Below are 16,024 nucleotides of genomic sequence, written 5' to 3' on the forward strand. Positions count from 1 at the left end.
CTATCTCGAGTCGCTCTCCTTTGCTGGTAGAAAGGCAAAAGGATTCTTCCAAACCTTGCATCAAGCAACCAAGAGGGGCTCCAAATTTGAGCTTAAGTCTCACGGAAGAGGCCTCTCTACGTCCTCCTTTGTTACCAGTCCCTTCTGAATCCTTGTCCTTCACACCAGGAGATAAAGACTGAAAATCGCGGCGTGGCTCAAGAGTCGAGGCCAGCTCGGGCCGCATAAAAAGTCCAGGCCGTGATGCGATTATCAGCGGCTACGTGGTCAAGAGACAACTCGGAGCTGAACTTGGCGCCAGGTCAGGTAGCCTTGAGTTCTGCTAACTGCCGCGCTCAGAGATTAGGCGGATGTAACAATCACCTGAAAGGGGAGATTAAAGCGCCTCTCAATGGGGCCCTTTGTTCTCGGCCTCATTTGATGCTTTGAGGCCTTTTCAAACCACGTCGCGGAAGGCGCTTTAAATGTTTGCCCCCGCAGCCAGGGCAGCTTCAGTGAGCGGGGACCGCCGGCAGCCACGGCAGAGATGGAGAAGGGGCCCTTCTCGGTGGAGTGGCTGGCCCAGAGCAGCCGCGGCGCAGCCCGGCCCGCGGCCCGCCGGCCCCGCTCCCCGCCCGGAGGCGCCGGCAGCCAGGAGAGCACGGCGGACCTCGGTGAGTCCCGCCTCTCCTCGCGGGCGGGTCGCGCGGCGGGGCCGTTGGTGGCGGCCGTTAGGCTTAACGGTCGCCGCACGCGAGGCCGTCGGCGGACAGCGGCCGCACGTGCGGCCGCTGCCTACGTCACCGCCCGCGCGACCCGGCGCCCGCTGAGGGAAGGGTGTGTCATGTCCGTCTCGTGTGTGTCGTCGTCCCTCGTGTGTCCGTCCCCGTCCCCCCCCACCTCGCCTCACCGCGACGTCCCCATCCTGTCCCCGCAGCCGCGCTCCGGGACCGGGAGGCCGCGGACCGCAGCAGCAGCCCCGGGCACGAAGCGGAGGCGGGCGGCGGGGCCGTGCCCGGTCGGCCCCGCACCAAGTTCTCGGCCGCGCAGCTGCAGGAGCTGGAGCGGAGCTTCCGCGAGCAGCGCTACATCGGCCTCAGCGAGAAGCGGCGCCTGGCCGCCGCGCTGAACCTCTCCCAGAGCCAGGTGAGCGCGGCCGGGGCGCCCCGGGCCCGTCTCTGCCCTCCGCCTGAGAGGAGAGACGGGCCCCGCGCGGCCTCGGCCCCCGCACCGTCCTCAGAACTGCGGGAGACGAGGGGCGTCCGCAGCCCGAGACTGCCTTGGTAGGCCCCTCACGACCCTCGGGGGGACGGGGACAGCGACGGCTGCCGCAGGTGCGGCGGGTCAGGCCGGCTGCCTGCCTCACCCCTCTGGCAGAGAACAAGCTGAAGCAAGCTTGCAAGCCTGCCTCAGCTGGCACAGCTCTGCTGTCCGCCGCAGCTTCCTGTTAAACCAGAAACAATACGCAAATGGAAAACGGCGATACGAACTTTAAAAGGTGAAACCTCGTCGGAGGTAAAAATACTTGCGCAGTCACCAGCATTTCAACTTTCAGGCTAATTCTTCCTTAAAATTATGTGCGTACTTGGTAGTATTGCAGGATTTCTCTCTGAAGAGAGCTAGCCCTACCCAGCCCTTTTAATCCCACTGCACCAGTCTTGAGTTACAGTCCTGGTCTAAACCTGATCTCTGAGAAATTGGCTTGCTATGCCTCATGGAGTTGTCACAGCTTGATTCCTCCTCTTGCCAAGACAATTGCTCTACAGTGAATATAGATCAATGTTAATTAGCCCTAAGTCTTATAACTTAATATATTCTGTTACTCTGACAGTCTGACTTCAGGATGTACTACTATATGGAAAAGGGACAAGTGGGTTCGTTCTTGACTTTTTTGGTTTTCTTATCCTCAGATAAAAACCTGGTTTCAGAATCGTCGTATGAAGTTTAAACGTCAGACTCAAGATGCCAGGGTGGAAGCTCTTTTTTCAGGCTTATTTTTGCCCTATCGTTACCCAGATATTGCCACATCCAGCTATTCTCAGGGGATGGATGTCAATGTATCTTCTACTTCTGCTGTTTCCCTTCACCCAGCTATGCCAAGCCCTGCCTTGTTGTTACCTTCTGTTCCAGCTCCGTCCCTTCAGCCAGTTTTGCCAAGTCCGGCTTTACTATTGCCTCCCAGCCCAGGATTATCTTGTTACTCTTCTGTAATTCCAGCAATGACTCTAACTGATGACCATAAAAGACTGAGGTTCCAGCCATATCTTCCTTCCTGTTAAAAATGCCAAAGATTACCTGTAATCTAAATAAGAACTGCCAAATATCTCCAAGAGTAATTATTTAACTTATTGTGTTACATTAAATAGATTGACGGTTCAATTTTTTTTTTAATCAAATTTGGGGGTTTATGTTAAAGGAGAAGAGAGTTTGCCTCGAGCATACTAGAGAAGTAATACTGAGAGTGGAAGTGGAAGACTTGAAACTTCCCTTTATTCCTACAGTCTTCGCTATGGTGTACTGAAACTTATACATTAATTTTCCTATCCAAAAGTTTGTTTTCAGAAAATAACCTATAATCATGCGAGGATCTCCACTGAAAAAGTGGAGTGCTGTTTACACTTCGGTTTACGTAGTAATTATATCATGTAATAGACAACAGTGTTAAAAACTTTAGCCATTCTACTTGAATGTGGGTTTTTAAGCAAAAATTTGTAAACTACAGCAAAAGCATTGACATGAGAATGGTACCAAAGGTGGCAGCCCTATGAACAAAACTGAACAAGTTGTCCAGTACTGTCTTTTATCTGTATATTCCGCACCATTCTAAAGGGGTCTCCCCCTGTTTGTTGATGTAGATATTCCATTTATGCATTTAAAGAGAGTTGAGGCTAAGGAATTAATTGGCAAGCATGTATTTTGATGCCAGTGTCAAACATGCTTATAATTTATATCTGCTGATGAAAACATTAGTTGTTCACAGGTTCAGGTCTCCTGGGACGCTCAAAATGAAAATGTTTCAGTTTTTACTTCTAAAGTTTCAGCTGTAACTTGGCAGCCTCACTAATTTTAAACTGCAGCATTCTGTTAGGCTTGCTATCAGAAACACTCAGGGCTGTTCCTAAAAATACCAAAGCAAAGCATTATGGAAAATGTTAAAGTGGAGCCTTTGGGGAATAATGAGAAACAAGATCTTGCATCAGCATAAAGCAACTACAGCAGGTGTGGTTACATCTCCTTCCCTCCCCCTGGTCATCCTAACCTGCTTGCCTGGTGATGGTTAGGCTACTTTGCAATTGTCAAAAAAGTTGCCAAACAGGGCCTACAGCTGCATTGTGCCATGCCCTCCCTTCTTCCCCTCTCTCCCCTCCCATTAACAGTTGTGTTGTGGGGCTAAGGAGAGCAAAATTGAAATCGGTCTTTGGTAGACATAGGAATATCGAGTTACAGGAGGGGACATGCTTCCATCCAAATTCCTGACTCCTGTGTCTCATCTCCTGTCTGATTATAACCTCTGGTGATAACGAAATCCCTGAGCATGCCATAGCATGGTAATCTCTGAATCTGCTCTCAGGCACCCTACCTTTCCTACCCAGGGGGAGGGTGGGAGACACTTGAAGGAATCTCCCCCTCTCCCACCACACACCTTCTCGGTGCCACACCAGGGCAGCACTGCTCTGAGATGCAGCTAGGCAGCCAAAGGGACAACACGTGCGTTTCTCAGTCACTTTGAACACAGACTATACAATGCAGGGAAAATGCAGCATGACCGTTAGTGAACAGCCTCTAATTCCACACCTCACTTCCCCCAATGACCAGCAGGTTTGCTTTCAACATGTCAACCTGGATCCTCTTGGAGTTAAGACTGCATCTGGTTTAGAACAGCATAATTGGAGAAAATTCCCTTTACCCCTTCCAAGTCATCCTTTCACAAGCAAGAAGCCCCTAGGTTATTGAATCAGAAACTCTTGCTGGCTCACTGGATTGGAGGGTAGAGCAGCGGGGAAATTTAGACTACAGTGGAGCAATCAACTTAAGTTTCTAATGCATTTAGAAGGCCTTTCAGGTGAATTAAAGAAACTTCCTTAAAGTCTAAAAGATCAATAAATAAGAAGTGATAACTAAACTCTTTCAGGAGAGGAGTGAAAACTGATCCCAGGAAGAACTAAAAAGCCCAACAGATTTCAGGACTGCTAAAGCAAAAACTTGAGCTATTCCCTTTAAATGTTTCTTGTAAAGGGTTCAATTTACTAAAAAATGGTTTAAAATACGCAGTTATCATGGGCATGTAGTGGTGAATCAAAGGCCAGATTTGCAGATTAAAATCCCATTTAGACAATATGGCTATGAACTGAACACAATTGTGCTCTTAAATTTTTTACAAAGTATTTGTTCTGGTAATTGTAAAACTTTAAAATTCCATACTGAAGGCTTGAACTGTTTAATCCCTGTTTAAAGAGACACAGCAACTTAATATTTGTGATTAACACAGCTGATGCTTTCATGTGGAAGATGGGACTGGAAATGCAAAGGAATAAATGGATTAATATTCAGAAGAGAAACTCGCCAACAATTTGTCCTTCCTCCTAGAGAACGCACTTAGCCAAAAGCACAGTGCAATGCAACTGTTAAGGTCCAGCCTCCCAAACACACTCAACAACAGACAGACTATATCTCAGCATGAGTGTAGGAAAGTCAGATAAGACATATTAAAACATCTAAATCCTTCCCCATTACCCAAAACCGGAATTCCGGTGGCCACGGTCATTTACAATGCAGAAGTGCAACTTTTATAGAGTTGGCACGTAACTTTGTTCAGATTTTATTTTTATATATATATATATGGAAAACTAGGGTTGTGCACTGAAAACCAGTTTCTTAACATGCCAGCTTCAGACTAAACTTAATAACTTTGCCCTGTACCATGGGAAATCTGGTAAATGCAAGTTTCTGCTACTGCTTTTCTCCCTCCAGTTCCCTTTCAGCAGCTTCCATTCAGTCTACTATCTTTTGAAGGAAGACAGTAGACTACCAATATTTTAAAAATTAATAGCCTATCAAACAAAAAATTACTGAGTGGCATCACATCCAGTAAATTTTAATACCAATTAGTACAAATATAAAATTACTCCGTTTCGCATTTAACTTAAAATAATAAACACATACTCTTCCAAATCAGACGAGATTCTGAGCACAAAATACATTAGAGCATACAACATTTTTCCCCGTTGCCCGCCCCTTTTTGTTTTCACTATAATACATATACAGGGTGGCATTGCTTGTCCATTTCGTTCTGGATAACTGGATGGAAAGAAGGATGAGGAAGAAAGTGTTGCTGGTAGTACGGCCGCTCATGTGCCATAAAGCTGTAGGTACTTTGCGATGCATCATGTCTAGGAAAGGAGAAGCTGAACTGCACAGCTGGCACTGGGGTAAAAGGCAGGAGTCTCTGGTGCTGTGGAGCAAAGGGGTAGTGGAGACCATCCTGAAACAGAGCCGGTGGGGTCCCCGGGGCATAGCTGTAGAGCGGAGCAGGAGACACGAGGCTGTGCTGGTGGTCCTGTATCTGCCTCTTCAGTTTCATTCTCCGGTTCTGAAACCAGGTCTTGATCTAAGAAACAAAAAGAACGGGTTGGGGGGTGGAGACAAATCAGGGACTTTGCTTAAAAATAACGTGCAAACTACGAACAACTGTATCTCGGCTGCTTTTGCCATTTTGCTCCAGTTGAATTGACAGAGTGGGACTGATGCTTTTGCCCCAGTTAACCGAGGGCAGAGGATCTGGGCGGTGTGGAGGGGAAGAGGGTCCGTGTTCAGCGATTTTAGATTAATCCCTTTGAGTCTTTAAGACCCTACATAAGCTTTGCAAGGCCTACGCAGATCGCTGTACGTCAAGGACAGGCAGTTTACCTTATTAAGAAATACGGAAGCTTGATACCTCCCCGGTAGAAAGTGCCCACAAGTTCCCCCAGTGTTAACTCGTTAAAATTCCCGAGGGATCCCACTACCCTTCCCCTAGTCCCTGCCAAACCCAGCGGAAGACGGCTACCCCGGTTCAGCGCGCCGAAGGCCGGTGCGAGACGCGGCTGCCCCCGCCCGACGGGAGCGGGCAGGGTCCGCTTCCTCCGGGACCCACCTGGATCTCCGAGAGCTGCAAGGCAGCCGCCAGCTTCCTCCGCTCCGAGGCCCCCAGGTACTTCTGGCGCTGGAAGGTCTTCTCCAGCCGGCAGACCTGCTCCGAGGTGAAGGCGGTCCGCGCCCGCCGCTGCCGCCCGCGGGTCCCGCCCGCCGCCGCCGCCGCCGCCGGGACGCGCTCCCCGCCCGCGCTCTCGCTCTCGTAGCCCGAGGACTCGTCGGCGCTCAGCCAGCCGCCGTCGGGGGCTGCGAAGGAGGAGGGAAGGGACGGCGGTGAGGCCTCTTCAGCCCGGCTGGGGGAGCGCCTCCGCCTCCTCTCGGCCCGCCGGGCCGTTGCACCGACGGGAGTCGAGGCCCCGCGCGTACGCGTCCCGCCCGCTCCCCTCTTCTCCCTCCCCGTCCCCTCCTCGCCCACCTGGCTCCGACGGTGGGTACGGGTCGGTGGGCTCCGGGGAACTGGCTCCGCCGGGCTCCGCCGCGCAGGGCTCACCGTCCGCGGGCTGGCTCGGCCGCGCCCCGCTCCGTCGGGGCTCGGCTCTGACCAGGAGGGGGGCACTGCCGAGCGCCGTGGGGGCGCGGGGAGGGGGCGCGCAGCAGATGTGGGGCCTGACCCCGTGGGGCTTGCTCCCTGCCGAAGGGAGCTGGGTCTGGTTCATGGCGGAGAGGGGCTGGGGCACCGCCGGGCTCGGCCCGCTCTTATATGGGCCCCTGGTCCCGGCCGGGCGGGTTTGCAAGTGTGAACCACATCAAAGTGGGAATGGAGCAGAGATAACAGCTGCCAGCGTGGAGGAAAGTTCACACGTCTGGCAAATGTCTACAACCGCTGGCTCCAGCGTGTCTGCGGGGCCAGGGAGACCCCCTTGAAGTGCAAACCTATCCCCCCACCCCTCGAGGGAAGGGCACGGGCAGGCCCAGCCCGGCAAACAGGCGTTTAAAGATCCCGCCAGTGCCGAGAACAGCGCGGTTTTACCCGCTCCCTTCTCAGCTGTGGCGTCCCGCATTGCGCAGGTACCCAAAATCAGCCGCGGGCCTGCCCAGCCCGGCCCTGCCCGCACCGTCGGGGGCACGGGGCGAGGCCAGAATGAGGGAAAATGTACCGCCGGCAAGGCCTGCCAGCCCCGCCGCCGGGCGTTCACCGCGGGGGGCTGTGGAGATCGGCCTCCCTGGGAAAAGCCGTGGGGGGCCGCTATCGAGAAGTCCCTATCCCCGAGGCTGAGCCTTCAGCGCCGGTGACCACAGCCGGGCGGTGGGGTCAGCAGGGCCGCGGGCCCGCTCAGCTTGAACTTGGCGCCGTCTGTCTAGCCAGAAAGGGCAACCGGTGTCCCGAAGGGTTTAGCGATCAAAGCACTAAGTGAGCAGCGAAGCTCGCACCTCACCAACTCCAAACTAGACCAATCCACACACATCAGAATCCCGAGAAGGACGATGCCCTTGTAATGCAGGGAGAACACCGAGGATACACGCACCCCCGGCAAAGCTTGGTTGGGGAAAGGCCGGCTGCAGAAAGGGGCATCCCAGCAGCTCAGCCCATCTCCGGGCTCTTCTTGTGTCCACCTTACACCTGCCCTTTGGCCACCCCAATGAAAAAGACCACTCTGACCACGACCCCCCTGGCAGTAGTGATACTTGGATAACACACGCTCTAACCCTCAATGCTTCCTAAAGGGCAGTGGACACAATCACCATCCCTGTAACTGAGTGAATGCACTGACAGGACCTCAATTTCCACTGAAGTCCTCAGAGTTCCTGCTGGGATGCACAACTGAAAGGAGTGGGCACCATAAACCTGGGTCTAATGGGCCAGGAGCTTCTTTCTTTCTAAGAACATAGCAATAATCTAGGTTCCCACACATAAGAGTAGATGGGAGTTTTCTTTCTCTAAAAAGAAATATAATAAAATATTAAAAATAAGTCAAACACCCCAACCAAACCAACTCCCCTCAAAACTGCCCAATTTATTATGAAAGATCAGAGGAGAAAATCATAGTCATGCTGCCCATTTTTAGTGTTTCAAATGTTCCCATAACTCCATGGCCACGGGAAGGGACAGAGCATTAACGACCCCTCCCACGCCCACAAAGGCTTATCCCAGTTCTGGCCCCAGGGGAGCGATAAAGCCCAGGTACTAGAGCAATGCAAACATCTTACCAAGCCCACAGAGCCCGGGAGCCGGATTCCTCCTTGCAAGCTTTGCTTGCAACACCAGCCCCTAAGGGCAGGGCTGGGAGAGACTGTACTTGCCTCCCGCAGCCCTGATGGAGAGATGGGCCTGCTCCTTGTGGGGTGCTGGGCACAGCCACTAACGGAGGTTCACTTACTGCTGGCACAAGACTGTCATTTTGACTGATATACACAAGCCAGTGCAAATGCCCAAGCAGCTGAACACTGAGCTGGAGACCAGACTCCCTCCCTGGAGGGCACGTACCTGTGGGTGCCATTGACCCAACCAAAACCACTGTATCAGGGGAACGTTTAAACCCCATCGCATTCCCTAGACACATTTCAGTCAAACAGGGTTAGGTCGCTCACTGCTCCCCGAAAGAGCTAAGTGCCTGCACATTAATTTTAACGTCTTCTGGATTCAATAACTATTCCTGAACTATTCCACCTGTCTGGGGTCCTTCTTTTTCTGGAGAAAACACACCACTGTACTCACTCTCTCCATCCTATTTCAGGGCAGCCATTTCTGAATAACCCCATGTGTGGGCAAATCCAAGCAGAGAAACTCAGGCTCCGCCATGTATAAATTCATCCACAACAAGTTGTTTCTTGTAATGCATTGCATACTATCTGCAGAGCCTGACTGCCTCGCCAAAACCAAGTTTGGAGGTAGTACCTGAAACCCACTGGGATTCAGGAGCCCCTAAGCTGAGCACACACCTGCCCAGTGAGCAGCGTGCTCTCCCCAGGGTGGCGTCCCCACTGGTTCTCCAGCAGATGAAACCTATGCCAAGCCAAGCCCGGGAGCCCTGGATCACTTTGATAGCATATTTCCATACATTCTGTATGGTATGTCTAAATATTTAGATGGTTTTAATATTTTGTACCAGCGATGGAAACTGGTTTGCTGCTAGGTGACTGTAGAAGTGAGATTTGGTAAATAATTATTAGAAATCTTATACTAACAGTATGATTGAAACAATAGACAAAAGTATAGCCAAGCAATTAACTAGTAGAGGTAGTTACTCATAAGTTTTGCAGTTCTTTGCTCTTATGACTAGATGTTCCTGTACGCTACATGAGAACAATGTTGAAACTGATCACATGTGATTGAAGCTGCGTTAAGCTTCAAGATCAAAGAACAAGGACAAGAATAAAGACTTCAAGGACAGCCAGCAAGAACTTCAAATGGGTCGGTGGTTGCAAAAGCAGCCCTTCGACTCAAATGGATCCTTCATTGCGCATGATCGGATGTAGGCAGTACGAAGATAATCAGTTGCAGTTATTTTTATGTATATGTACACTGCTCTGATTAATATGCAATTAGTTATTCTATATAACCTGTTAGTGCTAAAGCAGTGGTATGCACACTAGGTGGAACTATCCCCCGTGCATCCAGCGCTGCAATAAAGAATGCCTGCTTTCCAAAACTCCAAAACGAATCTTAGAGAGTTTCTTTGGCTTTTCAGTATCACTTTGTGCCCTGCAGTCCCCTCACCCAGGCACATAGGGACACCCAGGGACTACCATCTATGGAAGGATGCTTCATTCCTACTGCCAGAATAAAACCAGGCACGAGATGACCATTCAGTGCTGTGCCCAGAGAGACCAGCGTGTGCATTTGCATTTATACGTGGTGTGTCTGATAGAGGGAAACTATGAGTAGCCCTGAATAGCTGCTGCCATTTCCCCTCTCCTTTGTTACTGAAGGTGCCGGGAAGCTGACCTGTCCTACTGTCTACTGAAAGGCAATGAAAACTGACTTTTTTTCCTTTTTTTTTTTCTTTCTTTTTTTTTTTTTTTTTTTTTTTTAATTTAGATTCCAATCTGAATTGCTTATTGAATAAGATGTTTATACCCAACCCTAGGTATTCCCCCCTCCCCCCCCAGCCCCACTCCAATGAATGTAGCTCCATCTGTGGGCCACAAAACCCTGGAACAGATGGGGAAGGGCTGTGAGGTGTTATGTGGCTATTGTAGCTCCCATCAGAAAGAGGTGGCAGCTTGAGAAACTTGAAAACTTTGATGACCCTGGTGGATAGAGGCTCTATAACTGCAGTTAAGTCCTCCCCTCACCTTGCAGAAATGTGATGCTTATAGGAGACACAAATTTACTTCCATTCAATTATTTTCTATCACTCAATTGACATGTAACCTCAATCAAAAATAAATCTAAGTTTTTAGGAGCATTAATGTCTTTTTGTGTTGAATTCTGTATACCCAGAACTTGGGGATACTGTATTATTTTGGAAAATACATGTATTTTTCTTACATGATTTATGTTAAGAACATAGTGGACCCATTTCTCCAAATCATATTTCAAAATATTTATTGTTCTGCATTTGCATGTAAGCCTTACAACCATAAGAAACATGCTCACCTCAAGGAATTTACTGACAACTTTTGTGCACTTGTAACTCAGTATGATGCCCTGAAATTTAGGTTCAGTGATTAATACCAGGATGTGAGAATTACAGCTAAGGTCACCATGACAAAGCACTCTTTTCATGTGAACTCTACAAGACTTCCAGGGACAAATGGTGGATCTCACTGGGACACAATGGGAAGATTTCTTCTGGGGCTTTGTGCACACACACAAAGTATAAGCCCGTGAGAACAGGCAGGATTGTAGCAGCTCTCCACGCAGGAAGGTATCCTTGGGGGGAAGGTTCAGCCCATTATCTAGGCTGCAGCATTTCATGGACCAGTTACTAGAAGCTCACCCTTTACTAGAAGCTGAAGGACTTGTACTCCCCAAGGATGCTGTTGGTGCGCCAAGTCCTTCAACATACCACCACACCTCTTTTTGCGTGACAGCATAAGAGAAAGTGGCCACAAATTGGAAAACAGAATGAACTTTTTCAAGAAAAATAATTTCTAGCATGATTGGGCAAATCTTCAGGTTCCAAACTTTCCTTCTACTAGCCATGTTTGCAAGTAGTCCATGAAAAAAACAGTATACTGAGCAAACTATCACAGCATTTATCACGGATTAAGAGCTGATGCACTAGGTCACCAGACCTGGGACCTGCTGGGCTACAAAGTTGCAGGTTCCATCATAGGCAGATCTCATCTTTCTGAAAAGCCCAGATATTTCAAAGTCTTCTTGACAAGACCGGAGAAGTGGGAGGGACAGAGGGTGCATTAAGAACAACTGCAATGCTACCCCAGCCCTCGGGGGAAAACCACGCCAACTCCCCACGTTCAGCCGCACAGATAGGCAGGAGCTGAGAGTCTGGGGCAGCGTGGCAGCCCTTCAGAGGCAAGTAAGCTGCCTTACAGCAGGGAACCAGGTTGACATTGCTGGAGGCGCAGGCAAGACAAGGTATTTGCCCCGCTCCAGCCGAGGCCGCAGGAAACCCAGGGCTGGGGCCGGTCGCAGGGCCCGGGCTGGGCGCCCTGCCCCCGGCCGGTGGGACAATTGAGGACTGTTTGTACCCTCCGCCGCTCCCCTTTGGAAATGCTAACTAGGTTATTCAGAGCCTCCTTTGATGTCCTGATAGGTGCTATTAGGTAGTCAATTAGGCATCAACGAGATCGATTGTTCGGGAATAGACGCTTTTCTGTTTGAAGTACCCGTGAACGCTGACAGCGCCGTCCCCCAGCCGCTCCTTCGCCCACGGGAGCGACGCGGGCTGGCGCAGCGCCGGTCACGGACGCTCCCGACTCACTCGGCAGCCTCAGCCCTCTTCCCTGCCGGCTCACACGCTGCAAGGCCCGGTATTCCCGCTCGGCAGTTGTGGGAGCAAACACGCACTTTGCATTAAAAACAATTTATCGGGCCCGGAGATCTCCTTCAGTTCTTTGCGCAACTAATAGACAAAGCGCCTAGATAAGTTAAGTACAAGTTAGCTGGAAACAAAATAGTATTTGAATTCCCATCCGCACCATCGCCGCGTTGCCCGAGGACTTGTGACGCCTCCGCAGTTGCTCAGAATTGCCCAGGCAGAATAGCTAAGCTCCAAAATAAGAATTAAAGCGCTTAACCTACCTGCATACCAAAGAGATGCCGGGATTAGCTCCCGACTAAATACTGTTAGAAGATACCGCTAGGTCGGAGCCTAGGAGTTTAAGGGACGACTATAAAAGAAAAGTAGCAAAATTTACACAAGGAACACGTCGAGACCAAGAGATCTCTCCTCTTTCTTCCCCCCCCCCCCCCCCTCCCCCCGCTTCAGCGGGATTTATCAAGTTAATTGTCATCTAATTGCGTATCAAAGAAAGAGATAATGGGCAGCAATTAGACGTAATGGCCTGCCAGCGCGAGATCTCTCCCGATTAGCACGCAACGCCGAATAACTTCACCTGGTTTGTAAAGAGGCCCCTGGAGCGGCTCCACCGTGTCTGGGAGCTGCGGGGGGGGAGGATACCCCGGCCCTATTCCCGGTCCCCTCTTGGCTGCTCTCGCCAAATTGGGACGGGCGTTAACGAGCGCGGGCTGCAGACGGCTCCCTGCCATTACCGCGGCGCTAATTCAATCATGTTTCTCCCCCTCCGCGTACGCACCGCAGGGGAGAAAGGCTTTGAAGTTAGTGCTCTGGCAATTTTTCTCCTCCCACCCCCTTTTCCTCCCCGGGGAGCCCAGTTTCCAGGTTATACAGCCTCTTCCTCCAGAGCCGCCGGGCCGGGAGCTCCAGCGGTTTCACCGCACGAGCATTAAGCTGCTCCTCCCCAGCTAATCGACTCAGCTTTTTCTTCCATTTGTAGCTGACTTGCAGACACCCCGCTTTGTCTTGCCGGAGAGCATTCCGGTACCGGTGGTTATTGTCATGCGATTAAAGACACAAAGGGGAGTGCTAGAAAACGAAGGGGGCTCTCGGCCGCGCTGGCGGGGGGGGGGCAGCTCGGGAGCTTATCTGCGGGGCTGCTGAGCCGGGAGGTTATCATCATCTGCGGGGCTGCTGGGCCGGGAGGTTATCATCATCTGCGGGGCTGCTGGGCCGGGAGGTTATCATCATCTGCGGGGCTGCTGGGCCGGGAGGTTATCATCATCTGCGGGGCTGCTGATCAGAGCCGCGGCTGATGCCGGCCCCGGGGCGGGCCGCGAGTGCGGTGCCGGAGAAGGATGGTTTTGCTCTCCGGCGGGGGACTGCCGGCCTGCGGGGGTCAATAGGAAGGGATGTCCGAGTTTCTTTCTCTCGGATCAAAGGGAACACTGGCACCCGCGCTGTAGTAATAGGATTGGACCCTTTTGGCAACAACGAAACGGTTTCGCATACGGTTTTCTAGACCGCTGGGATGCAGTAGCTACCTTCTAGAGAAAGCCGACTTTTGCAGGTAGAAGAGGAATTATCACGTAGATATTCGGAGGAATCTGTTACCATTAGGGACTCAGCCAAGCGAGCATCACCTCTCGCGTTTATCTGGGCTGTCGTCGGGGAACGGGACAATCTTTGCAAGCTAGCGCTGCCACAACACCGGCAAGGCATTTCGTGTGCTTGTTGAGCATACCTGTGGCCAAAGAGTCATTATGTTAAGTGATCATTAGCACCTTTTCAAACACAGCTCGGCTTCTCCCTCGCCAGCCGTCCCGCAGCTCATCCGCCCGAAGAGAGGGCACCCCCTCAGCGCCGCTGACCTGCCCGCGCCCCCAGCACGACCCCCCCCGCCGCCGCAAGACCACAGCCACCCGCACCCCCGCACGCCAAGCCTCCACCTCCGAGATGGCCCCGTGGCCGGTGCCGCTCGGCCCCGCAGCCCTGCTTGTCCCCAGCGTGGTCCCCGCAACCCCCGTGGGTTTAAAATCGTGGCAAAGACTGCAGCGCTCCGTGTCGTCCCGGCAGCCCCGGTTGCCTCTGGCTTGCTCTAAACCTTTGCACGGAGGGGGCAGCTGCGCCCCCCGAGCACGGCTGGACCTCAGTCGAGCCGTGCTCGGGCGCGGGCAGACGCAGCGTCAGGCCGGCTCCGTGTTACCAGCCCCGGGGCCGGGAGGGTAGAGCCGGGGAGGACGGCACAGACACCCCGGCAGGGCTCAGCCAGAGCTGCCCCCGGGACACAGCTCACTCGGGACGTCTGGAGACCCCGATAAGGTGCGCTTCTGCCTCTCCCTTATTATCCCCCGGGGAAGGCTCCGGCCCGGCACAAACCCTGCCCCACGGAAGCGGCTCCCCTCCGCGGGTGGGAGCGCTTTGTTCTCGCTCTCTCCTCCCGAGCCTTTTCATCTCCCTCTCACTTCACCCGGGCCCAGCTGCGGTGGTGCCCGTCCCCCCTTCCCTGTCACCCTCCCCCCGTTTGGCCCGGGGCTGGGTGGCTCCCGCAGCGCTGCGGGCAGCCCGGGGCCCTGCGGTCCCCTCGGAGGGCGCTGCCCCCCCCCCCCCCAGCCCCCATACCGCCGGCTCTGGCTTCTAACAGCACGAAGGGCTGTCACTATTCCTTTTGTACGGGGTGAGCAAGGCATTTGGAGGAGAGGTGGGGCGGCTCTCCTCTGGCCGTACAGGATTATAAGGGGATCACCTTACCCCTCAACCACTATTGCCTTGAAAACGGGAGGGCCAAATCGAGTCTCACGCTTAAGACCCTTTTTTTTTTTTTTTTTTTTTATAGGTAAATTTTATATTTGTTGGCCTTGACTTGTTTTGCTATTTTAAAAATGTCGCCGCTTTAGAGCAGAGAAGCTATTCACCATTGCAGAGCTTTCTGGAAAAGTCCCCGTTCCCTAATGACATCTGAAAGATGCAGAGAGAATTGCAGATTTTTTTCCTTCGAATCAATACAACCATTTAGTATACCTGACTTTGAGAAATAAGCCTCCATTCAGTGGGAATTTTTATCTCGTGTCAACAAATTTCCTTAAGCCCAAACTGCATCATATTCTTGAAGAGATCTCAGCAAGATTGATAGCACCTGAGCCCTCATTAGTTTTCTGAAACTCTTGCATTAGAGCCACATTAATTGTGCAATTGCAAGCAAATATCTCAAAAGGCTAGAAAAATACAGCACGGATTACAAAATAATTAAGGAGACTTCCAAATGCGACAGCTACTCAGAAAGTCAAAGGACACAGCCTTCAGAGGCACATAATGTTGCTTTTTACCAGGCAAGTGTACTCAAGTGGCAGATTGGCCCCTGTATACAAAAGAAAATAGGTGTATTCAAGGATGACTGACAGAGAACCTTCAGACTATTCATTATGTGGGCCCAGATTACCAATGCGCCGGAAATCTTCTAATAACCCCCGAGATCAACTCTAAAGTGATGGAAATTTTTATTGCTCTTTTCATGTTAGTTGACAATTGACTTTGAAAGATTTATGGCAACTTACATCAGTCAAGGATCATTTCTCGGAGCCCCTTTCCCTAGCCTGGGATCAGGACATTTTGATCTTTTCTAGAGCATTATTCAAATGAAAAAAAGTGCATAGCACAACGGTAACATACTTTACTGCCACTTAGGGAAAACCAGCTTTGGAATGTTACATTTCTTTGGTCATCACCCTCACATCACACCCCATTAGGTGCATGTTGAGATGCCGAGATATACTGTTCTGTTGATAAGAAATTTCAAGGCTACGTGCTTTCCAAGATCTGTTTAGGCAAGAGGCCCTTCTGAACTACTGAGGCTGCACACGAGAGCATGATATGTTTGGAAAGTAACTTTCTACATCTTATAGTCATATTCTATATGTTATTTAAAGGGCTCCAACAGAAAACATCTGTTCCACTGTAATAACAAGCCCAGTGTTAAGTGTTAGTAACAGGTGCATCCACGTATGTGGTTAAAAGCACAGTCCTATCAGAGAAAGTGCCACCTAGGA

General features: G+C 51.3%; 2 protein-coding genes across 2 annotated transcripts; one reads left to right on the plus strand and one right to left on the minus strand.

Annotated features, from left to right (window-relative positions):
- The first annotated feature begins 243 nt into the window (after window positions 1-243).
- Window positions 244-2,258, plus strand: LOC126042955 (homeobox protein vex1-like). The gene is made up of 3 exons (XM_049810728.1): window positions 244-301; window positions 971-1,125; window positions 1,890-2,258. Exons 1-3 carry the CDS (start codon window positions 244-246, stop codon window positions 2,256-2,258), a joined length of 582 nt encoding a protein of 193 aa, XP_049666685.1.
- Window positions 2,259-5,227: 2,969 nt separating this feature from the next.
- LOC126042815 (homeobox protein vent1-like) lies at window positions 5,228-6,806 on the minus strand. Its single transcript, XM_049810501.1, has 3 exons — window positions 6,527-6,806; window positions 6,113-6,357; window positions 5,228-5,587 (listed from the first exon to the last, which is right to left on the minus strand). The coding sequence occupies exons 1-3, from the start codon at window positions 6,765-6,767 to the stop codon at window positions 5,228-5,230; spliced, it is 846 nt and encodes a 281-aa protein (XP_049666458.1). The 5' UTR covers window positions 6,768-6,806.
- Between the last annotated feature and the right edge of the window lie 9,218 nt (window positions 6,807-16,024).

This window comes from Accipiter gentilis, chromosome 9, assembly GCF_929443795.1.
Source record: "Accipiter gentilis chromosome 9, bAccGen1.1, whole genome shotgun sequence".
NCBI classification, from domain to species: domain Eukaryota; kingdom Metazoa; phylum Chordata; class Aves; order Accipitriformes; family Accipitridae; genus Astur; species Astur gentilis.

What these genes read in the sequence shown, in the direction of transcription:
- LOC126042815 (XM_049810501.1), bottom strand. Translation starts at nt 6,767, where the DNA reads ATGAACCAGACCCAGCTCCCTTCGGCAGGGAGCAAGCCCCACGGGGTC. An exon ending in GTACCCACCGTCGGAGCCAG is followed by an intron (nt 6,358 to 6,526) that starts GTGGGCGAGGAG and finishes CCTCCTTCGCAG; the next exon opens with CCCCCGACGGCGGCTGGCTG. An exon ending in TGCAGCTCTCGGAGATCCAG is followed by an intron (nt 5,588 to 6,112) that starts GTGGGTCCCGGA and finishes TTTGTTTCTTAG; the next exon opens with ATCAAGACCTGGTTTCAGAA.
- LOC126042955 (XM_049810728.1), top strand. Translation starts at nt 244, where the DNA reads ATGCGATTATCAGCGGCTACGTGGTCAAGAGACAACTCGGAGCTGAAC. An exon ending in GGAGCTGAACTTGGCGCCAG is followed by an intron (nt 302 to 970) that starts GTCAGGTAGCCT and finishes CCGGGCACGAAG; the next exon opens with CGGAGGCGGGCGGCGGGGCC. An exon ending in TGAACCTCTCCCAGAGCCAG is followed by an intron (nt 1,126 to 1,889) that starts GTGAGCGCGGCC and finishes TCTTATCCTCAG; the next exon opens with ATAAAAACCTGGTTTCAGAA.